The sequence below is a fragment of the Myotis yumanensis genome, unplaced genomic scaffold (genome assembly GCF_028538775.1).
Source record: "Myotis yumanensis isolate MYYU_CA2020_CCGP unplaced genomic scaffold, mMyoYum1.0.hap1 SCAF_2, whole genome shotgun sequence".
Lineage (NCBI taxonomy): Eukaryota > Metazoa > Chordata > Mammalia > Chiroptera > Vespertilionidae > Myotis > Myotis yumanensis.
Window position 1 is genome coordinate 15,263,212 of NW_027223753.1, and position 25,332 is coordinate 15,288,543.

The 25,332-nt window shown below is 38.7% G+C and overlaps 1 protein-coding gene across 1 annotated transcript in view; it reads left to right on the forward strand.

Annotated features, from left to right (window-relative positions):
- CLIC4 (chloride intracellular channel 4) overlaps positions 1 to 25,332 on the forward strand; it is a 54,790-nt gene that overhangs the window by 18,997 nt on the left and 10,461 nt on the right. Inside the window, exons 2-4 of the mRNA XM_070404378.1 lie at positions 8,045 to 8,154; positions 14,162 to 14,287; positions 22,519 to 22,625. Coding sequence (XP_070260479.1) covers positions 8,045 to 8,154; positions 14,162 to 14,287; positions 22,519 to 22,625 — 343 coding nt within the window. The remainder of the gene's footprint in view (positions 1 to 8,044; positions 8,155 to 14,161; positions 14,288 to 22,518; positions 22,626 to 25,332) is intronic.

Genomic DNA, 25,332 nt, shown 5'->3' on the forward strand with positions numbered 1-25,332 from the left:
TTTCACTTAGCATAATACTCTCCAGTTTATTTTCTTTTATTTACCAAAAGTGTAATCTCTCTTTTTTTTTTTTTTTTTTTAAAATATATTTTATTGATTTTTTACAGAGAGGAAGGGAGAGAGATAGAGAGTTAGAAACATCGATGAGAGAGAAACATCGATCAGCTGCCTCTTGCACATCCCCCACTGGGGATGTGCCCGCAACCCAGGTACATGCCCTTGACCGGAATCGAACCCGGGACCTTTCAGTCCGCAGGCCGACGCTCTATCCACTGAGCCAAACCGGTTTCGGCAAAAGTGTAATCTCTTAAAAACAAACAACTTTCTGGAGAATTTAGATTTTTTTTTTTTACAAAAGGACAAATTGGATTTTTTACTCTACTGCTGAATTCTTTGTGGAATTTCTAGGTCTGGGAACTTGCTTATAAAGAGAAATAGTCCTTACCCATTAAAGTTAGGTAGCAGCCATAGCACAGGTCTGGGAAGAGTGTTTTTGAACACTTAATTGTTTTCTTTTACTCCCAGGACTCTTTCTGGGACTAGTTTGTACTACTGCATGTGTATTTTTAAACTGCTCTTAGGGAAAGTGGGCTGCTGGATTCTGACTTAAGTAAGAATTTTACCCACCCACAATGTATGTGGCTTCTGCTGATAAACAAGGGAAGACTGGCAGTGAATTTATCTTTGGTTAGAAGATGTTTAAAGAATAAGGCTTTGAGTGAAAAAAACTGAGGTAAAAATTTTTTTGTATGTGACCAAAGTGAGAATAAGTAATTTTAAAGGGCACATGTTTATTTTTAATAGTAGAATCATGCCTTAATATAATGAACACATTGGTTTTCTACATTCCTGAAATTAACTCTTTTAAATGCCAAGCATTTACATTCTACTGAGTTTTATCTGAAATTGTCTTGATTTGACTTGATTTTCAGCTAAACTCAAACTTGGGGTTTTGGGACTCCCTCTCTTTGCCTCTCTTTTCTATGGTGTTCTACCTTTTCCAGTGCTGATGGTGGCTCTTCACTCTGTCCTTTGTTCTTCAAGCCAACAACATTGTGAATTTTCCATTGGAGTCTTAGCTGCCCTGCATGGCACAAGGTTAAAAGAAAAAAATTGGGGCAACTTGTCTACTCTATTTCCCTTTTTCCAAGTGTCCCCACCCACATCTGCCTGCTTTTTGTTCATTCTCCAGTGCTGTCAAGTGGGCTATTTTTGTCTGGAAGCTGTCACTGCTCTGGGGCAGAGGGTTGATCCTATGGGACCTACTTAGTCATATTCGAAGCCTGAAATTGTTTTTTTTTAAAAATTGATTTTCAGAGAGAAGGGAGAGGGGGAGAGATAGAAACATCAATGATGAGAGAGGAACCATTGATCAGCTGCCTCCTGCACACCCCAAACTGGGGATTGAACCCACAACCCGGGCATGTGCCCTCAACCAGAATCAAACCCGGGACTCTTCAGTCTGCAGGCTGATGCTCTATCCACTGAGCCAAACCGGCCAGGGCTGAAATTGATTTTTTAAAATTAACTTTATAATTTTAGAATAGTTTTATATTTATAGAAAAATTTCAAAAATAGCACAGAGTTCTCAAATTGATTTTAAAAGAAAATGTTTCTAAAACATTGTTTCCGTGACTTCTTAAAATGCTGAATTTAACTGCCAGTTAATGTCAGCATTCTGAATACTAATTCAGTCCGGCAGCAGTGGCCTCGGGAACTCGTGGCCTGGGTAAGACTACTTTTGCCTTTCTGCTAAAGTGGCCTCCGTTGTTATGCTTTTTGAATCTAGACCTCCTTTGTGTGAGTTCATGGGTGCGTGTATGTTTATATGTGTTTTCTATTTTTTCCTTTGCCAACTTAGTTCTATTGATGCAGCCCATTTCCTTTCATTTTCTATTGTAATCTGTTGTGGTTGGCTAAGCCAGATAAGCAAACTTGTTAAAATTTGTTTGAAATAAGAATAAATAATTTCTGAGAGCTTGAATGTTGAGTTGGTGGGTCAGGTACATGACCATTGGTTTTTCAGAGGTTTTTTCCTCTGTTTAATATGATAGCCACCAGCCATATGTGGCTATTGAGAGCTTGAAATGTGTCTAGTTTGAATTGAAGTGTACTATAAGTCTAAAATATACACCAGATTTCAAATATTTACTACAAGAAAAGAATGTAATGACATTTTTTGTTGATTACATGTTGAAATGATATTTTAGATAATATAAAATAAAATATTATTTAAATTAATTTTGCCTGTTTCTTTTTATTTTAAAAAAAATAGAGCCACTAGAGTCTTTTTCGCTCCTCCTGTTTTAGGCTTTTGAGGAGTGAAGGTAAACTTCTCAGAACTTGTTTTCATTATGGTTCTGTTGTGCTTAGATGGAAAGTCTGGTCATTGTATATCTGACACTTTGTTTTAATAAAGTATTCCTGCTGAAACATTTCAGATTTTTAAAAAATATATATTTTACTGATTTTTTACAGAGAAGAAGGGAGAGGGATAGAGAGTTAGAAACATCGATGAGAGATATCAATCAGCTGCCTCCTGCACGCCCCCTACTGGGGATGTGCCCCCAACCAAGGTACATGCCCTTGACCGGAATCAAACCTAGGACCCTTCAGTCCGCAGGCTGACGCTCTATCCACTGAGCCAAACGGGTCAGAGCTCAGATTTGATTTTAATACAGATAGAGCCGTTGTTTTCATTTTCAGCATACGCTTCAGATATGTAGCAGGCAAAAGTACTCAGTAGGATCTTTTTTAACTCATTGTTAGTTCAGTTAGTGGTTTTTGACTATTTTGCATTCAGCATTTTTTAAAGCAATATGAAGGAAAAAGCAGGTCTGTATTTAAGCAGTTGACTATTTTGGCAGTGATTAGGGACAAGAAGATTATCGTGTGTAAACATTTGGAATATTTTCTTTACATTTTTTTCTTAAAGAAGATAAAACAGTGCAGAGGTGTATAAAGTTAACATCCCTTCCTCTCCCCAAATGTGTCCTGAGATATAGACAGTGTTAATTTTGGATTATAGCCTTTCACACCTAAAAATATTTCCAAGCCAAGGCTAGTACCGCTCCATGGTTGTTACCTCCTGACGGGATTTTCTTTTTAACTTGCAACAAAGTGTAGACACATTCATCCCTGTCTTGAGGCTTTCCTCTACCGAGTTGTTCAAACCAGAAACCTAAGAGTTATTTGATTTCTTTCTTACCCTCACTTCCCACATCCAAACCATCCACAAGACTTTAGGGTTGTACCTTCTGAATTCAGTTTAATCTCTGCATTTTTTTTCACCTCCATTGCCTCTACCTAATCCAGGCCACATTTTGCTGGGACTACTGCAGTAAGTCTCCCAGCTTCCATTCTTCATCAGCTCCATGCCCCCAACCTGTTTTCCATATGGTAGCAAGTGTTATTTATTGTCTGAAAATGGAAATTGGATTTTATGCTCACGTCCCCACCCACCAAAACCCATCAGTGGTACCCCATTACCCCATTCTGTAGTACCCCTGTCCCCCAAGCTCCATGAAGTCAGGAATATGTTTTTCACTTGGCATATACTTTGTTACTGAGCACTTAACCACATGCTGGGCTATATTTTTAAGAGATTTTCATATATTAACTCATTTAGGCTAATAATAACTCTATGGCCCTAACCGGTTTTGCTCAGTGGATAGAGCCTCCTCCTGCAGACTGAAGGGTCCCAGGTTCGATTTCAGTCAAGGGCATGTACCTGGGTTGCGGGCACATCCCCGGTAGGAGGTGTGCAAGAGGCAGCTGATCAATGTTTCTCTCTCATCGATGTTTCTAACTTTCTATCCCTCTCCCTTCCTCTCTGTAAAAAATCAATAAAATATATTTTTAAAAAAATAACTCTATGATGTAGATATTATTCCCCATTTTACATGTAAGGAAACTGAGTACATGCCCAACATCACACAAGTGGTTAAGTAGAAGAACCCCTGTATTAAACCAGGGACTCTGCTTCCAGAGTCCTTGCTGTTAATCATTGTGTCCAGTGATTTCTTTCTATACAGTAGATACCTGGTAAACGTTTGTTCAGTGAATGAATAAATTGTTCCCCCAGGAAGCATCAAAGGTTATTTCACATAGGTAAGGGCTTCAACTGAAGAACAGGTTGTTAGGCTGAGTTCTGTGCAAGAAGTATCTTTAAAGTTAGGTAACCTTTACCAAACTCTTATCATGTGCCAGGAACTGTGTGTGTACCCTAACTAATTGGATCCCCATAAGAAGAGGTGTATGAAGTCGAGTTTCACAGATGTTAAGTAATGTTAAAATGAAGATTACATAGCTAATAAGTAGTGAAATCAGGTTCAACTCCAGGTTTGTCTGATTCTAAACCTTGTTATTTCCCACATACTCTGCAGACCCTGTAGAAGGATAACAGCTTATTAAACAGACCTTTAGACTCTAGACCTTGGTTTCAGCATGTGTGTAGCAAAAACCAAAGAAATAGATAATAGAAGCCAGGTGACTACCCATTTATCATGTTATTTTGTGACTTTTAAGTTAATCTAAATCAAAGCAAGCCCTTTTGTGTATTTAGATAGCTAATTTAGATAGAATCTGCACTAAAAGTTAAATGAGGCCTTTAAATTTTGAGTGCATTTTTTTTGGCAACACGTTTTATACATTTCCTAGAAAATGTGTCAAAGGAAATGATTTAATGGTCAGGAGCCCATTCTTACCTTCAGAGGCAGCCTCTCTTCCCTACTCATCCTCACCCCTCACCCCAGTCCCATAAGCACAAGGAAATAGCGAAGAATGAAGTTGAAGATCTTTGGTGTTTTAAGGTCTGACTTTCTATAAACTGCTTACGCTGGGTTTTCTAAGTGAGCAGTTCCTTAACTTTGAATTAGTAAAACATTAAAATATTTATGGCATCTACCACTGACCCCTTTTCTGCAATGTGGGAGTTAATCCAGCAGTTTCTGATTAAATAGTGGTATTAGGCAACTCAAGAATTACAACAGAGGTCCTGATGGAGGAGGGTGAGGACGAGTTGAGTGTGTGAGAGGAACCCCAGACAGCAAGTTAGTCAAAACGACCCCCTTTATAAGAACAAAACCCAAATGAATGCTAATTCATCTTTTATCTGGAAATTGGTGATTATTTCTGGGCCAGTGGGATTATTCAAGTTTTTGCTTTGATTATTTGGGTTTTCTGATTTTTAAGAAAAATTATAGACATTAATTTTTTATAAGATGAAATTATAATTTTAAAACTATATATTCTAAATTAAACTCTTCTCCAGTATATGTATATTTATACTTATAATTTGTCTCTATATATTTTGGAATCAGCTTTGTTGAGGTGTAATTCATAGACCATACAATGAACCCATTTAAAGTATACAGTTCAGTTGTTTTTAGTCTATTCAGAGTTGTTCAACCATCACCAGTCTAATTTTAGAACATTTTTATCATTCCAGAAAGAAACTTTGTACCTGTTAGCAGTTACACCCTAACTCTCCCCCTCCCCCTCCCATAAGCCCTAGGCAACCACTAATTTACTTTCTGTCTCTATGGATTTGCCTGTTTTGGACATTTCCTATAAATGGAATTAGGTAGCCCTGGCTGGGTGGCTCAGTTGATTGGAGGGTTGCCTGATACAACAAAAGGTTGTGGGTTTGATCCTGCAACCAAGGTACGTGCCCTTGATTGGAATCGAACCTGGGACCCTTAAGTCCATGGGCCGACGCTCTGTCCACTGAGCCAAACCGGCTAGGACTCAGTGAGTATTTTGAGTGAATAATAGGACTTACGTTACTACACCTTTCCATGCACGGATGAAGCTCAACCAACTGAGCCACACCCGCCAGGGCCCAATTTAATTATTTTAACACCGCTGTGGTAGGTAGTTTGGGAAGTTGTAGTTAATTTTACAGATTAAGTAAATGGAAAAGGATGAAGACCTTAGTCAGACTTATACTTTGTTTACTAAACTTTTCTGCTTTTTCAGTACGTCTCAAATTTGGTATCCTTTTTTTGTATTTATGCTTCTGCTGCTAACCGTGTTAAAACTTGGAGAAAAACAAAAGCAAAGCAATGATAAAAGTTGGTTATCAAAAGATACAAGCTTGTGTGAAAATATTAATCACCAAGCTATTTAGAAAGGTAGTGTTAACTTTTTCTGATCTGTAATAAACTCATTTGTATGCTGTCAGTGCTCCATATGTGTTTGGATGGTGAGCACCTTCCAAAAAGCAACTTTGAGTATCAGTTTGTTATATAATAGGACTTAGTCCTAAAAAACTGACTTGTGCTCTAAAAAACTCAGTCCTAAAAAACTGACTTAGTCCTAAAAAACCGGCATGCCTCTGTGGTTGAGCGTCGACCTATGAACCAAGAGGTCATGGTTCGATTCCCGGTCTGGACACAGGCCCGGGTTGCGGGCTCGAATCCCAGTGCGGGGCATGCGGGAGGCAGCCGATCGATGATTCTCTCTCATCATTAATGTTTCTATCTCTCTCTCCCTTCCTCTCTGAAATCAAAAGAATAGTAAATATATAAAAAAAAATAAAGGAATACTGTCCTAACCTTTTCACACCAGTGTTCCTCATTGTGTCCAGCAGTTGCCTCACTTTGATCTCCTTGGGTGTGCTGGGCCTCGCCCTGGGAATTCTTCTGCAGCAGAGTCTCTGGATGTAAGGCACAGAAATCTTCATCTTAAATGCTTTCTCTAGGTTATTCTTAATCACTCTAAAGTTTAAGGACTAGAACTTCTTTAGGAAGTAAATTTTGTATAAGTTGCAGTATTAGAAATTAATAAGATTTATTCTGGCTACAATTCTGTGTATGTTTTGTTTCTGATAAAGAATGATAAATTTTTTCCCTCCAAGCTCAGTTGTAACTATCCCATACTGTCTGGTTAGGGTAGGGTTTTGGGGTCCTTATATGCCCGTGTGTTTTGCTGGTTATATTATGTGTAATCAGCTAACTGCTTTTATCTTTTTACACCCTCCTGTCGCTCCCCTTCCCCCCATTTCACCATTAGCTAGGAATTAATGACTTAACTGGATATAGCATTTTACTGAAATGGCTTCTGAGTTTGTTTGAGAGTTACTTCAGGATAATAAACAGTACTTTTACCAGCGTCTTTGAATGACTTGTTGAAAGTTATTTCTGGCTTTCTCCCTAGACCTCTTGGTGAAGAGAGCTGTGTTGGGCCCTAGCAAGTGTCAGAATGTTCTCTTCCAGCAGCTGACTCTCTCCAACCCCCATTTCCCATTCCCCCTCCTTCCTTCTTTTTAAACTTGGGGACCACGTGATGGAATTAAAGATTTGTTCCACTCTGATTTTTAGGAAAATTCTACTTCATTGTTGAAGTCAACTGCCGCATTCATTAATTGGATTACAAATGGCTTATTATAAAGCTATGTTTGTTCTTTCTTTCCCTGAAGGAATGTGTAAAACAGGATATGTAATTTTAATAATGAATATTTTTTAGAATGGGGGGAGGCTGGCAGTTAATTTAACTCTTTGGACACACCTACAAGTTTCCCTTTATATGTTGCCCTATAAAGAATATTATCTTATAGAACAAAACATGATTTGCATTTTATAAAACCCATGATAGACTTTGTCTTTGCCCTGGTGCAAGGATATATGTATCCCCTAGGCCCTAGGGGCTAATTAGACCTATGCTGTCCTATTACGCACATGTGACCTGACCATTTAAATTGATTAAAAGTAAATAAAAATTTAAAAATTTAGGTCAATTGAACTAGCCACATTTCAAGTACTCATGAAGCCACATGTCACAAATGATTACCATATTGGACAGTGGTAGTAGAGATAATTCCTATCGTTGCTGAAAGTTCTTTTGGACAGTCTATACTAGACTGGCCATTTTTAAAAAGAGAAAGAGGCAAATGAAAGAGCAAAATAATAAAGACCCGAATTTCTACCCTTCTTTCCATAGTGCAACATTTCCTGTCTCCTTCTACTCTTGATTAAAGTTCAGAAAAAGGTCTATTTTGAGTGCCATCACTTTGACCTTGTTTTTTCATGTTTCTGTTTCCTAGGCTGGCAGTGATGGTGAAAGCATAGGAAACTGCCCCTTTTCCCAGAGGCTCTTCATGATTCTTTGGCTCAAAGGAGTTGTATTTAGTGTCACAACTGTTGACCTGAAAAGGTAAGACGTGTTTGCGGTTATCTGAGTGTATGTAGATCACTTTCAGTTTGATCCTCTCCCCGTCCCTCACTTTGTTCGCCATATCTTCTCTAAAGAAAGTATATTGTATTAAAGTTCAGCTGATGTGTGGACAAATTGAACTTGTATTAAGTATTATGGTAATTCACAATATCAGTAAATTGCATGTCACCACTCAGTCTTTTTAGGAACTCGTTGTATGTTTACCTTACATTTCAAGAGCAGCACCAGGAGCGAAGTTTTGGTGTGGATCAGTGAAATCTTTGCCATTTCTGTGTAAACATGGGTCTATGAAGAACTTTCTAAGCTGACAGCTTCTTGAGCTCAAGTTTGCTGATAAACACGTGGCCTATATCATCTAGATCCTTAAAGGCAAGAATGGGATTTTAGGAGGATAAATACAGCTAGGTCTATTTTATTTAACCTCCTTTCTAGGAATTAAAATAGGATTTTTTAATAATACAATTTCCACCATATTTGGTTAATTATTATTGTAAAACTAGAGGCCCAGTGCACGAAATTTGTACACGGGTAGGGTCCCGAGGCCTGGCTGGTGATCTGGGCCGATCAGGTTCCCTGCCTCCTCCTTCCCTCCTCCCTCAGCGCCCTGCCGCTGGTCGCCTGCCATGTTCCATGCTGCTCCCTGGTGGTCAGCGCATGTCATAGCAAGTGAGCGAACTCCAGGTCTCCCGGTCGAACTCCTGAGGGGACACTTTGCTTATTAGCCTTTTATATAGATAGATAAGAGCACTTATCCGTGGCTGTGATTATTCTTGCTAGTTGAAGAGTTGTTTCTAACTTTTGCCATGGAGCACAGTGGAGAGGGAGAAGGCTGAGAAGAGCCCTGATAGGTAGTAAGGTCTTTTCACTCAGGAAATCCTGTTCCTCCTGAGCTGAAGAACATTCATACTTAAAAGAAAAGAAAAAAGATTTAAATCAAGGGTTAAGAACAGTTGTACCAATAGACAGTCTAGGACTCAGCAATGGAAATGTGTTCCTCTTGACACAACATGGTTTGCTGCTTATTTTTAAGCATATCAGTCATGAACAGTGTTCAAGAAAAAAACATGGATATTTTTTTCTATCACTTAATGGATGGCAGAATTTCTCTATGTTATCCCTCCGGGCATCACAGAGTGAGAGTTTCGTGAGAGCTGTGAACTTACTCCCCGTTCTAGGTTAGCATTCCCTGGGACACCTGTCAGTTCCTTACAGTTTATTCCTTACTTACTGCTAGTGCACTTATTTGAAAATATGCAGACTTAGAATTTACATATTGAAAATAAGCCTGAAATCTTCCAGGAACCCCATTAGTTATGTATATGAATGTAGAGAAGGCCTTTGGGGATAGTAAGAGTTAAAACTACAGGTTCTTTGGAAGACCTAGCTCATATCGGACAGAGCTATTGTAAGAATGAAATAATTCATGGAGTTATCCTTTGATTACTGTTTTTTTTCCTACATGCATTCGCAAAGAAGTTTCCCAATATAACTTCTAAAAATAAACCATGCTGCCAGGCACACACCCTGACTGTGTCCTAAAATACATGTATTTCTGCTATTCCATTTTTGGGTTGGAGCAAGTGAGTTGACTGCCGTGCTTCCAAAAATCCTTTCAACAGCTCAATACAGTGCTCGATTGGGGTACATACCAGTAATGGTATCATAAACGAAGACTGACTGGTTCAGGAAAGGAAGTAACACATAATGGCTATTTCAAAGTCATTGGTTTCACTTTTCATTTACAAACTTTACAAACTTCTTAAAAGGCATTATTCCTGTAAGTTGGTTGATATTTGAGCATATGTTTAAGTGTAATGTGTACCCAACATGTCAAAAGTGACACATGGGCCCCCAGTGTGGCTCACTTGTTGGGAGCATCGTCCTATACGTTAGGGCACATATCCAGTTTGTGGGTTCAATCCCCATCTGGGCTTGTATGGGAAGGCAACTGATTGATGTTTCTCACATAGATCTCTCTCTCTCTCTCTCTCTCTCGCTCTCGCTCTCGCTCTCTCGATCTCTCTCCTTCCTCCCTCTCCCCTCACCCTCTAAAATAAATTTAAAAATTTGTTTAGAAGTGACACACAGGGAGTACAATGAAAAATTCAGGGCCTCCTATTAGAAAATACTACCACTCAAAAAAAAGTATTTTATTTCCTAGGGCTTTTTGTAAAATCAACAGAGTACACTAACATGGGAGCCTATATTTTTTAGTTTTCTTTAGAAATCTTAGATCTATAGTATATATATATTTTAAAATGGTTCTTAAGGGCAATTTAAAAAATATACAAAAGCAGTACATGATAATGTGTCCCTCCACCCCTAGTCATCAACTTCTCTTCACAGATATCATTGCATTTAGAGTTGGTCTTGCCCTAGCCCGTTTGGCTCAGTGGATAGAGCATCGACCTGGACTGAAGGGTCCCACGTTAGATTCCAGCCAAGTGTACATGCCTTGGTTGCTGGCTCCATCCCCAGTGGTGGGGAGTGCAGGAGGCAGCCGATCAATGATTCTCATCATTGATGTTTCTATCTGGCTATCCCCTTTCCCTTCCTCTGTGAAATAAAAAAAAGAAGAAAAAAATATATTTAGAGTTGGTCTTTATCTTTCCAGTCCTTTTCTATGAGTTTATTCACTTATAGTCTTTAGTTAGATTTCAAAGAGAAAGTGAACATTGGCTCAAAAAAAAAACCCTGTAAAATCAAATTGTCACAGAGGAATACAGCATCCTGTAGTGAAAAGTACCTTTCATGATATAGTCTTAACTATGACTGATGATAGGAAGCTGTGTGGGAGAAAATGCCCGTAGTGCTTACTTTCCTGCTTTTTTCTGATGAATTGCCTAATTCCTCAGTGGGAAGTACTGATCCCAGAAGAAACGTGGTGAGCAATAGAACTTTCCGGAGAGCTATTTAAAAACCCACTCTACGCTGTGAAAAAATTACTGTTACATGACATTCCATCCATTACAATCAAGCCAGTTCTGGCACAGTGTGACGCGTTCTCTTTGAATCTCAATCGGTGTTAATGACTGTGCGGGTGGCGTTCATGTGCCCGGTGAAACTTGGAACAATCCCCCACCGCTTGCCTGCCAGTGCTGCCTTCATGCTTCAGTGTGGGAGTCCGTTTTAGACCTAATTTCCTGCTCAGGCTACAATCGCATTACAGAACTTTTGGATTCGAACAGTGCCCAAGCTTTAGGAGAAATTGAGGTTTTACATCAACCACCATTTGAACAAAAAGTTCAGATAAATAAGTGGAAATATTAAAATTTGGGGCGAATGTTTAAAGATGTTATCACGTGTCGTCAAAGGGGAACAACCGTGCATAGTAGCAAGTATCAGGGGTAGAGACCTGGTTCTGTTTGGAGAGAGCCCTGGGATCTTGGGCAAGTGTCGCATCTGAGAGGTCAGTTGTCTCATTTTTAAATTCAGGAAAAAGGAAGGGAACTAACATTTCTTCAGTTTATTATGTGCTAACCATTGTTCAGGGTACTTCTTACTACTCTTACTAAACCATTTTCAGACCTGCTACTGAGTGTAATTCATTTTTTTAAATAACACGGCTACTATAGGGTCTTCCTGGCTGACAGGTTCCTGGCAGCAACCAAGATCTTTATTTGAAGACTTACACTATCTTGTTCATTATGCCCAGCAGTTCCTAAATCAGAGGTTAGCATCTTTAGAGCCCAGATAAACCTGAGATGTAGGCAAGGAAGAGAAAAGAAGAAAGTATGAGAACGGAGAGGGAGAGAAAGAGAGAAAAAGAAAGAGAAAGAAATTGAGACACTGATTTGGCAATAGCTGGGTGTGGCCATATTTTGTCACATACTCACTGGGGGAAACTCTGGTTTTGAGAAATGAGAGTAGAAATGATAACTTTTAAGGAATTAACTTTATTGTAAAAGCAGTGATATCTGCTATATTACTAGTGAGTAAAATCCTCCTCCATGGTATTCTCTGAGAAGAGAAAGTAAATTGGAGACCACTTTTTTAAAAGTCTGAGAAATACATGTTTCCATTTCCTCATCCCCACCTTTAAACACTGAAACTATTTCCTCTGCAGTGTCATTACTGATTCTCTTGTTTCAAATGTCAACATACCAAATGGTAACATATTATGTGAGCCAGACTCACATGTAAGTTGCCATAATAATGGCATAATGGTTTAGAAGATTATGGTAGTTTAACCTTTCACAATTTAGTAATAGTTTAAGATGTTACAATGAAATGATAAAACTAATAGTTCTGCAAATCTTAACGGCCGTTATAAACTTAGAACAACATCTGATTTCAAAATAGATCCTTACATAGCTTGCTTTCATTATCATGTCTCTGTGGCTCTAACTTTCTGGAACAGCTTTCAGCAAGTTGAGAGGCCAGTTTGATTTCCAGGTCGTTCCTCAGAAACAGCCGTGTGACTGACACACAGACTGAGTGGATGGAACAGGCCAGCCTTTTAGAGAGATCGCCCACTTCCTACCGCTGGCCCGTCAGGAAAGTACAAACTCCACTCTTCCCCTTTGTGCATTTGGTTTGAGTTACAGGAAGCCCTGTTAATCCTAACAATTCAAGATACGTGTCTCACCAATGCATCCTGAATCATGTATATTCCGTGTGCACATGTGTGTGTTTGTGTGCGAGAGACAGAGAGATAGTCAGACAGGGAGAACTTGGCTCCCATGTGGCTTTATGCTGTTTTTTAAGATAATTTCAAAGATGATAAACCCTGTTGAGGCCACTAAGAGCTGAATTAGAAATATGTTAGTGGATATTTTTCTATTGGAAAGTAGCAAAGCTAGTGAAGAATAATTCATAGGAGTACATTGAAATAAATACAGGATTTGTGATGTTAACTTGTGTTTGCCTGTTTGCTTTGTAGTGTCCAGTATTCTCTTAATTTGTGTGAATTAATATTATGCCTTGAACTCAGAGCCTTCAAAAGGAAAGGGGAAGTTCTACATACTTAGTATTTTTTCTCCGTTTAGTGAGTCACCTAATTACAGACAGGTCATCTTAAGAATCAGCTTCAGTGTCCTGTGGCGATGCTGCACTCCTCTGAAACGAGGCAGCTGGAACTGAGCCACCAGCCCCACGTCCTCCAGTTGTTGCAAGTGTACCCAATTAAATTTTAATTGACATTAAGCCACTTAAGTTGCTTAAAGTATTAGCTCCGGTAAGGTTCCTCCTTTGAATTTCTTTCTTTCCCTCTCTGTTTATTGTTTGTCTGTTTCTCTTTATTTTATTTTCTTCACCTGGGAACAAAATGGGAGAGAACAGAATATACTTTTTTTTTTATCTAAAATATTCCTACTATGAAAAAAAAAAGGTCTACTTTGATAAGTAACATTAAAAGTAAAAAAAAAATCCAGCCCTGGCTGGTGTGGCTCAGTTGTTTGAGTATCGTCCAGTGTACCAAAAGGTTGCTGGTTGATTCCCGGTCAGGGCACATACCCAGGTTGTGGGTTCGATCCCCAGTCGGGGTGTGTGCGTGAGGCAACCAATAGATGTTTCTCTCTCACATCTGTGTTTCTCTTTCTTTCTTCCCCACTCTCCTTTCCTCTCTAAAATCAATAAAAACAACAGAAGAATGAAAAAAGTCCCCCAAACGTGAAGTATATTTTTTGCTCTTATCTCAAGGCATGAATTCTGTGTACTTTGCTTTTTCTGGATATGTCACACAAGGTAAACATTTGAATGAGTTTGACTGAATTGTTGAATATTTATTGAAGGTCTTTCATGATATAAACCAAATATTTATACATTTTTAGCCATTTCCTATCAGTTCAGTTTCATTGATCTCACACTGCAGTTCTTGAAATGTTAAGTGTTTGTAAAGCATCTGTAAAATGAGCCTTTGTGGGTCAAACAAAACACCCGAGGCCTCAGAGTGCCAGGTGAGAACTAGAAGTTGAATCTTAGATTCTCTTTGCTTGATGACTTGATACACCTTCTGTCCAATTTGACCACTGTTTTTGTTTAACAGGAAGCCTGTAGACCTGCAGAACTTGGCGCCTGGGACCCATCCACCATTTATAACTTTCAACAATGAAGTCAAAACAGATGTAAATAAAATTGAAGAATTTCTTGAAGAAGTCTTATGCCCTCCCAAGTGAGTATCAAAGAAAAATGCATGGAAATTCTTCCATCTCTTTAAAGCTTTGTCTTGACTGGTACTTGAGTTAAATTCTCACAGTGTTACGTTGGAATAACTAGGACTTCCCTTCATTTATTATAATAATTAATTCCACACAGATGTCAGAATTGGCTTCTGGCGAGGCCAGTAGCTACATTAAGAAAGGTAGGAATCTAATTAGGTAGGAAGCTGTAGAGGACATGGTGTAAGATAGGCCAGGAAAGACTGGTTATTAGAGGGACATTGGTTCTAAGTTTAAAGAGAAGTTTAGGGAGTAGAAAAGATGGGGAAAGACAAATTTAAACTGAACCCAGCCAGGATGTATAAGCAGGTGTGTGGTGCAGGTTGCTGGGGGATTTCTTACCAGGTCATTTCAAAGGTAACGTTCTGAAGCTACCACCCAAGGGAATTGACTCTTTAGACTGTGTCCCTGGGATTAATTTTCTATTTATGTATTTCTTTGAGGTGTTCTAGATCCCCAGGCCCTACATGGTTAACAGTTTTTTAGTTCTATTTCCTATAATGTAAAGTACAGTTGTAGACTAGATGAACTCTCGTGACAGTTACCTAAGATGCAGATAGGCAGTTTTGCATCATACTGTAATCTTGGCATAGGTTTAAAGCATTACTGAATTCTTTTAGGCTTTTCCAATTTCATTATCTTCAAAACTGGGAAAAAAAAAAAAATCCCCGCCCCCCCCCCCCATGCCTTTTTTTTTTTTTTTTTTAAATATATTTTATTGATTTTTTACAGAGGGGAAGGGAGAGAGATAGATAGTCAGAAACATCGATGCGAGAGAAACATCGACCAGCTGCCTCCTGCACATCCCCCACGGGGGATGTGCCCGCAACCCAGGCACATGCCCCTGACCAGAATCAAACCCGGGACCCTTCAGTCCGCAGGCCGACGCTCCATCCACTGAGCCAAACCGGTCCTGGCATCCCCATGCCTTTCTTGCTAGTTACCATCATTTATCTTCTATATCCAGATAAATTTCCCAGGAATGGTATTATTGAGTCAGGTTTCCAAAATAACTAATGACTCAATATTCATTCATTCACTCACTGTGCAAACAGTTATTGGGCAACAGAGCCTTGTGGACACAATAGTGAATATGCCATAGTTCCTGCAGCACAAATATGGATGGTGGTGGTGGTGGTGGTGGTGGTTTGGGAAAGTGAGTTGATCAACTGTAACTGAAAAATAAATGATTAAATGGCAAAAAAGAAAGAGAGAGAATCGGGAAAGGCTTTATAGATGATACTTGAATTAAACTTTAATTTTTAAAAAGTGGCATTCACCAGGTGAGGGAAGGAGTGGCAATCATTCTAGGCAGAAGAATAATTTTGTATCAGTAGTGGGTTTTTTTGGAGACCTGGAGGTATCTAACCCATCTTCCATTATGAACAGAATTGGCCTCTGTTTAGCAATCTTGTACTAAGCTTAAAATTTCATTTTCTTAATCCTGTATTATAAAAGCTTATCCTCTGCCTTCCTTCCTGTTTTTTCAAGAGCTTCAAACTTCTTTTACCTCTACTTATCAGGAGTCCAAACCTTCCTTCCATCCCAGTAAAGTTTCGTCAGACCAACTCTAATAAAACTGTGTCTTGCCTTTTCTTCCAGACCTTGTATATAAGCAGAATACCAATAAGTCAAAACTGGGATCTTTGTATTTGCAAAATGTAAATTGTAGGTTTATACATACCAGTAAGGAGCTGTTACAACCATATATTCAACTTAGTAGAAATAACTTATGAAAGAATGTTGCATCATAGAACCTACTAGATCCCTTTTTATTTTTAAAAGTCTGTCAGCCCCAAGGGAAGTTCCACATTTGTCTGCTTGTCCTCAGACAGTAATGAAAGCGATCCTCCTCTCCTGTAACTGTAGATCATTGTATCAACATTACATTATAAACAGAGGAACAGTCTGAATGACTTGCCATCCTGTGAAGAAAACTGTGTTTTGTCTGAAGTGTTTAATGTGTAAATTCTCCCAAGATAGTTGTTTTTAAAATCAGTGTGCTGATACCTTTATATACCATTTCAGTCAGATGGACATTTTCTTGTATTTTCATATAGTCTTCATCAACAGCAACAACAAAAATAAATTTTTTTTTAAAGGGGAGAATGATGGTTTTGATTTTTATTTTAATATGTTTTATTGTTTTTTTACGGAGAGTAAGGGAGAGGGATAGAGAGTTAGAAACATCGATGAGAGAGACACATCGATCAGCTGCCTCCTGCACACCCCCTACTGGGGATGTGCCCACAACCAAGGTACATGCCCTTGACTGGAATTAAACCTGGGACCCTTGAGTCCGCAGGCTGACACTCTATCCACTGAGCCAAACCAGTTAGGGCCAAAAATAATTTTTTATTAGACCTTCTTGTTATTTTTCTCAGAGGAAATGGACATTAAGATAATAGATCTAATATCAGCATATTCTGGTTTCTTCACCTCCAGTCCTCTGTAAGACATCAGTTTTTGAATCGGACCATGGAAATAAACATTTTCACTTTGCTTTTTTTTTTTTTTTTTTTTTTTGCCGCTGCCTCCCCCAGCCCTTCACTTTGCTTTTTATACATAGAAATTTCAGCCTCATTTTGTTTGGATGTATTCATACAGATACTTTAACCAGAGATGGTCTTTCCTTTCAGTTTAAATAATTTAATTTAAAACTTAGAGATCTTTCTGTTATAAAGGGTTCACAGTGTGCTAAATTCTCTTTAAGGGTAATTTCTTTGCTTTTATGTTGTAGGTTATAATCTAAAGAGAGTTCCTAAATAGTTTTATAATTCACTTAATTTAGAAAGGAGTGTTTTTGATGTTGCTAATAACTCTGCTGTTATTAACTAACATTCAAGTACCATTATGTGCCTTGTGTACAGTGCATTAATGGATTATTTTGTGGATTATCTCAGTCCTCAAAGACTTCATGAAGAACCCGAAGATGAGTAATCCAAACAATTTGTCCAAGGTTAATGGTGGCAGAGCTGACCTACTTATTCCAAAGCCAGGTCTATGTAACTTCAAAAACCTATGTTTCTCCTGTTGTCTTCTTTCTGATTCTCATTTCGTTGAGTTTGACTTTTATAAAAGAGGTGAAATGTGTCTTTAAGTGGGATTGTGCATTAAAGAGTACCAAATTGAAGGCTAGCTCACGCTTAAAGGAAGGGTCGAGAAATCCTAGAAAATTTACTTTACTCTGATGAGCAGCTGGATTGAAGGTGGTTGTCAAACTGAATTTAATGAGTCCTTTTTAAAAAGTAGGCGAGGGTTAACTTCCGTCGAGCTTTTGTTTATATGCATTGCAGCAGCATGTTTGGATTGGGAATTCCTTCCCTTCCGTGGGCGCTGCAGCCCATGATGTGAACTGCTCAGCGGGCAGCATAGTCGTCTCTGTCACGCAGAATTGTATGGAGCGGAGGACTAGGAGGAGACGGGTTTCTGGGACTGTGACATGCATTCCTCTCCCTTTCCTTTGTTGTTCTGTGGCATTCAGGGACCATCCTGCTCACTGTCATTTCTCTAGAACAGGTAGACCTTCAGGTCCTTAACTCTGGCTGATCTCCTCACAAAATTGTAAGCCTTCTTGTTTCCAAATAGGATGAGGCGAAAGGCAGAATTGTTGTACAAGCTGGTAGACTAAAATCCAGCATTTCTAATAAATGTTTTTGGCATTTGATGATAATGAGAACAGAGTGTTTTTATGTGAGCACTTCTGATTTAGCCATGACAAATATAAATACAGGCAACTGTCTATTCTAGAGTTGTTTTGCATTTACAGACTAACTGAAAGCTTAAATCAAGCAGCTTTTGCTGGTCAGTGTAACTATAGGTTTTAAGAAGAAACTTTCTCTTTTTTCTTCGATGGGGAAAGTGTTTATGGTTTTGTTTTTAGTTCCCCTTGCTTGAATGAAGGAACTACTTTGCCTCCTCCATCCCACCCCCCGCCCAAAAAAAGCTTTCAAAAAGCTTTGAAACTTGGAATTTTAACTGAAGCAGGACTGTACACTTGGCTAACTTACTGATAAAAGGATAGAAGGATAGAGAAAGCTAGATAATTTTGGAGAAGAGCTCGCAAAGGTATTATGAAGCCTTTTAAAAAAATGAGAAATACAGGCAATGAAAATTGAATGTATTCACCTGGAAAGCTGATGAATATCCTTTTGGGATCCTCCCCTGCAACTTCCAGATAAATACCCTCAAGGCTGAGGACCCAGCCCGACTGGTATGTCTCAGTGGTTGAGCGTTGACCTATGAACCAGGAGGTCAGGGTCTGATTCCCAGTCAGAGTACAAGCCCAGGTTGTGGGCTTGGTCTCCAGTACGGGGCATGCAGGAGGCAACCGACAAATGATTCTCTCTCATCATTGATGACTCCATCTCTCTCTCCCTCTCCCTTCCTCTCTGAAATCAATTAAAAAAAAAAAAAAAAAAGACTGAGGACCCAGTGCTGCTGTCTGTTGAGTTTACCCCTACCTTTCCCCTCCCTCTTCCCCTAGGGGCATCTTCCTTGTCTCTTTTAAAAATATATATATTTTATTGATATTTTTACAGAGAGGAAGGGAGAAGGAGAGGGATAGAGAGTTAGAAACATCGATGAGAGAGAAACATCAATTCAGCTGCTTCCTGCACACTCCCCACTGGGGATGCCCCCGCAACCAAGGCACATGCCCTTGACCGGAATCGAACCTGGGACCCTCCAGTCCGCAGGCCGACGCTCCATCCACTGAGCCAAACCAGTCAGGGCTTCCTTGTCGCTTAAGTTCCAGGGGATTTTTTTTTTGGGCCTCTGTAGCTTGTTTCCTGAGCTGATTTCTTCTACCTCTGTGATTTTCTAAATAAACTTTCTCAGACAAAAAAACAAAGTTAAATATATAAGGATAATTTAATAAGCTGTATAACCAGACTTTATTCTTACATTAGTACGAGAAAGGAGAAAATATATGAAACCTTTCCTAAAATGATGGAAATATTATTAGCTAGTCTACCATTCATACAGAGTAAAGAACTAATCTAAAAGTCTAAATACCCTGGATGCTCATGTCCATTCTATGATTGACACATAGCCTTTTATTAACTAGTTGCCTTCCTTTCGTTAAATGTTAAAATGAATGTTCACAATAATTGAAAATTATTGTTTTATCAAGCTGTTAAAACTAATGATAGATGACTTATTAAAATCCAGTGTTATGTTTTATTTTTTAATAATTTTTTAAAGTATATATTTTTATTGATTTCAGAGAGGAAGGGAGAGAGATATAGAAATATCAGTGATGAGAGAGAATCATTGAGCCGGAAATCTGGGCGTGTGCCCTTATAGGAATTAAACCATGACCTCCTGGTTCATAGGTCAACACTCAACCACTGAGCCACACTAGCTGGGCTGATTTATGTTTTAACAACACTGCACGTGAGGACTGGAAATACGTGTGCTTTAGTTTGGGGAAACTTTTAATTAATCCAGTGACTGAGGCTGAAAAATAATTCCTTTTAGGCCAAATGAAACATTGAGAAGGTCTCTTGTAGCTATAGTATTGTATGCATTAAGTTAAGAACACACACTTAGTGGTTTGTCTTGGAAGGGAAAAACAGGGCATGTTTAACCTGCTTTAGAGACAGTGCTTTAAAAAGATTTTAATAGCGTCTATTTCCATATGAATAAGGATATGCTGATTGATAGTCCTTCACTGTTACCTGTTCATCAAAATAGATCTCTACCAAGTGTGCTCATATAGAAATGCTCATCATTACATCCCCAACACTTAGTACAATGCCTGACACATAATAGATAATAATTAGAATTATTATTATGTATGAATAGTGAATATATACATGATCTGTAGAAATATCATGTATGAAGAGTGAATATATACATGATCTGTAATGTAAGCCTGCCTTCCTGTAAGTTATTTTGGAAATTATGAAGTTTACTTCAGTAGAAAAAGTTGGTACAGCTAAATATTGGTTGGGGAAAAGAAGACTAATTTTGGAAACTTGGCTAGAGAAAGACATAAATGTATTTGGATAGGCATTTATGTTCCTTGCACTATTTTTTTTTTTTTGTTGGAATGAGTCAATGAAGGTACTGTATTACCAGTGGTGAAAGCATTTAAGTTGGAAGTTGGTTGTTTTTGTAGTCAAGGGGAACCCAGGGATGTTGAAGAAGGGATTAACTGTTACAGCTCAGGTAGCGAAACAAAAAAAAGTGTGTGGGGATAAGGTTTTCTATAGATGGGAAGAAAAAACATACATACGTAATATATATATGTATATATAAAAGCTCAGGAGAAATTAACTTACTATAATTTTTCACTAAAAATAGTTATTTAAATACTTTTGTTTATAAGAGAAATCTTTAAGCTTAAAAATTGAGAGATATTAAAAAAAGAAAGATAGCTTGAACATATAAATGTTCCATAAATATTTTATATTCTTCTTACCCATATAGTATACTGTGTCCTATTTATTTATTATTTTAAAAATTGATTTCAGAGAGGAAGGGAGAGGGAGAAAGAGATGGAACATCAATGATGAGAGAGAATCATTGATTGGCTGCCTCCTGCACACCCCCTACTGGGGACTGAGCCCGCAACCCAGGCATGTGCCCTTGACCAGAATTGAGCCCGGGACCCTTCAGTCCGCAGGCGGACACTCTATCCACTAAGCCAAACCGGCTAGGGCTACTGTGTCCAATTTTTAGAAAATATATTATTTCTTGAATTCAAAATAGTCAAGTGTAAAAAATGACTATAAGAACTAACCTGAAACCACACCTCGCAATTGAACTAAATTTCTATCTAAAAATACCTCATCTTCATCTTTAATTTAAAGTTGGTAAAACAGTACCTTAAAATATATAAATAAATCTAAATTATAGTTCAATATAAGATATTTTTCTAAAGTCTTACTGCCCCAAAAGCCCATTTTCCGGTGAAGTTTTGGAGGGCCTTTTAGCAGATAAACTTTTCCTAAAGTGGTTCTTTGAGTCCGAATTCCTTTAGCCCTGAGTCCCTGGAGCTGATGGCAGAGGCAAGAGCCAAGTGTTAACCTTTTTTACATGTACTTTCCAATTTGAGGAAAAAACATGTGGGCGTGTGTGTTTGAAATTGAAATACGTAAGATACACATTTGTGTCATTTTTTTTGAAGCTGTTGTGTCACTAATAACTTCTCCAAATAGGAAAACTTTGTAACAACACAACTGAGCACTTGCTAGCAAAATTCCCGCCATCTTATTTTTCTGTTGCCCAGTGCCCCTTACAAAATTTAATATAGAAGAGGTTTTGGAAAGTCCTGAGTGTAGGGTCATCTGAAGTGAGTGATCTGCCTTTCGCTGCTTTTGCCCCTAACCCTCTGGATGAACAAGATGCTGACCAGCCTAGACTTTGCTGCTGTCAGGGTTCTCTGGCGCTGCCCAGGGCTGGTTCAGGGCACCACACACCAAGCATCGGGCTAGCATTCCTACTTAAGAAAGCTCTGCGGCTGGAAGAATGTGAATTCTTAACTTGATTTAATTGCTGTGACTCTAAATTCATGTTCAAATAGCCACATATCACTAATGGGATACCGATTGGACAGTTCAGATACAGAATATTTCCATCGTCACAGAAAGTTTCCTTAGCGCCGCTCGAGGGATCTCTTTGTAAAGTGCCCACTGGCTTGGCACAAGTCTCTGAACAAGTAGACAGTCTCCTCAGCATTTTAGTTTGTAAAACGTAGGTGGAGTGCGGATCCCTTTTGATTGCCAAGAATATTAATGTGTGAACAAAAACACTGTGCACAGCTTTGTTTCCTAAGGAAAAAAAAAAATCTTAAAAATATCCTAGAAAACAGCCCGACTGGCATGGCTCAGTGGTTGTGTCGACGTATGAATCAGGAGGTCAGGGTTTGGTTCCCGCTTGGGGCACATGCCCAGGGTGTGGACTCGATCCCCACTGTGGGGCTTGCAAGAGGCAGCCAGTTGGTGATTCTCTCTCATCGTTGATGTTTCTCTCTCTCTCTCCCTCTCCCTTCCTCTCTGAAGTCAGTAAAAATATATTTTTAAAAAATATCCTAGAAAACAGATGATGGTATTTCTTAGAGTAATAATAACTATTAAAAGATGTCTAGTAACTGCTAGCACAATGGTTTGTTGATTGAGGGGATTTATGCTAACGTATCTTTGGGGGAGCTGTAATACATTATCACTTTTCCATTTAGGTACTTAAAGCTTTCGCCAAAGCACCCAGAATCAAATACTGCTGGAATGGACATCTTTGCCAAGTTCTCTGCATATATTAAGAATTCAAGGCCAGAGGCTAATGAAGGTAAAAAAGAATGCTTGGATTATCACTGCAAAAAAAAACCAACCACCACCCCTATAATGAGAGTGATTATAAATGAATACTTTGGAGTCCAGACATTCCCATATGTGTTAAAAACTGGCTTTCACAGTTGATCAGAGATTTGAGAAAAACCAGGTTAAGTCCTTAGCTCATGGGACAGTACCTAGCAATATAGTAGGTGTGTGATAAAATGTTTATTGAGAGAATTTGTTCTCATATTGTGTGAAGGGAGCTATGCAAAGAACTAATGGCGCATCAAAAACAATGGATTGAGCCCTAACTGGTTTGGCTCAGTGGATAGAGCGTCAGCCTGTGGACTGAAGGGTCCCAGGTTCGATTCCGGTCAAGGGCATGTACCTTGGTTGCGGGCACATCCCCAGTGGGGGTGTGCAGGAGGCAGCTGATCGATGTTTCTCTCTCATCAATGTTTCAAACTCTCTATCCCTCTCCCTTCCTCTCTGTAAAAAAATCAATAAAATATATTTAAAAAACATAAACAAACAAACAAAAAACAATGGACCGATGGCGCTTAATTTAAACCATTACTAAATCTTGTTTATTGTTAGGTGCCAGCATTCTAAAATCAGCCTCAGTGGGTTTTTGTGCTAATTATCCTTACAGAGCAATTTTTGGATTTGCTCTAAGAGAGCCTTTAGACTCACCAGCCTTCCAAATTTCTCTGCATCCTAAACGTAGGATTTTAATTTCAAGTCACATTTTCATGGTGAGAATGGTTTAGGTAATAGGGATGAGATTTTCTTTTATTTATTAAAGGACACACTCTCTCATTAGTTCATTCACCAAACATACCTGCAACTCAGGCATGTGTCCTGATCAGAATCAAATCGTTAACCCTTCAGAGCACGGCAGGATGCCCAAGCAACTGAGCCACATCGGCTGGGCTGAAAGAGTTCCCATTTAATGAACCTGTTTAACCACACCGTCCACTAATTTCCCTTTTTCTTTCCTTTGGGATGTTAAGAAACTGTATAGGGAGAGCATTAGTATTTAATTAAGACTAACAACAATAACCAAAAAGCTAGCTCCTAAAGGTTTTAATCATCATTTTTATTTTTGTTTTTATTTATTGATTTGATTTTGTTCCACTTATTTATGCATTCATTGATTGATTCTTGTGCCCTGGCTGTGGATGGAACCAGCAACCTTGGGGTATCAGGATGACGCCTTAACCAACTGAGCTACCTGGTCAGGGACTCCACCATTGTTTTACAGGGGTGGGGAACGTCCTGTCTGTGGGCAAAGGCCCGTGAAATCATTTGGTCTGGCTCTGCCAAGGCATTAGGGGTGAGTTAATTAAATGTTTGACCAAATATAACAGGCTAATTTTTTAAGCTGATAATTTTGTATGGCCCTCGGATAATCTTATAAATATCCAAGTGGCCCTTGGCAGAATAAAGGTTCCCCACCCCTATAGACTGTTGAATTTTTTTTTCATATATATTTTCCTATTTAAAGAAGAAATATATGAATATGTGATATTTAAATATATAAAATATACATTTGTGTGCTTTTTGAATACAAAGCTGTTGTGTTACTAATGACTTCTCAAAGTAGGAAAACTTTGTAACAACACAACAGAGCACTTGTTACCACATTCCTGACATCTTATTTCTCTGTTGCTCAGTGCCACCCTTACAAAATGTAATATGTGGGAGAAACTTCTGAGTGTAGGGTGATCTGAAGTGAGTGATTTGCCTCTTGCTGTTTTTTTGTCCCTAACCATGTGGATGACCCTAGACGGGTTCTTTTGGGTCGGAGTTTATGGCAGCAAATGGCCAAGAGTATGAAAGCGGGGTCGGGTGGGGTGGGGAGTCAGAGCTGTTTAAGCAAGAATAACATTTTTAAAAAAATTGAAACAGTTGCTGATTTCCTTATCATCAGGCTTTTAAAAAATTATTACTGCATTTTATAAATTAGTATTGAATTTCAATGGTTCCTGGAATAATTAATATTCACTGCATGAAATGTTTTTCTACAGTGAAGGGAGAAAAGGGAGAAGGTTAGTGCTCAGGCCTGGCTTACAGCTATTAAATATGTTCGAGAGGCTGTCTTGTTTGGAGCAGCTCTCCTTCGTAATTGATTTTTTTTCTAAGCCTTTTACACACTAAGTAAACAGTTACACTGGAGCACGCTCTGTCCACAGTTTCTATACTCTTCTACCTTTCCTTTTCATAAAACTGTCTTTTATACCCAGATGCTCTTGCTGCATAGTTCTTTGAATGCTCTTAGTTAAACCATGATGTTTTCATTTCTCTTTGTGGCTTTTGGAAGCTGGAGAGTGGTTGAATTTCTTTTGACACTTGGTGGGGAGGAGAGGAAAAGTGTTCGCTTAAAAAAATTGCTTTGGTGGACAGGTTTGGGGGCAGAGAATGAGTCATTTAAGTATAGCTTTGTATTCTATTTTTTCCTATCAATTTGTTACTGTCTTAAGTAGCCACCTATGCTTACTGTCCTGAGAATTCTGTAACCAATAAGAACAAACAGCAGTGGATTACACAGTGCATACCTTAGAAGGCCTTATATTAAATTACCTGTTGGTAAATAAGAAATCCAGTTGCTAAGCAACTTCTCCCCACAGGGGCCTGTCACTGCCATGAGACTTTAGAAAACAATGTTCCAAATAATTTTGTACCTTAATGGGTCTCCCTTATGTATATTTGTTGCAAGT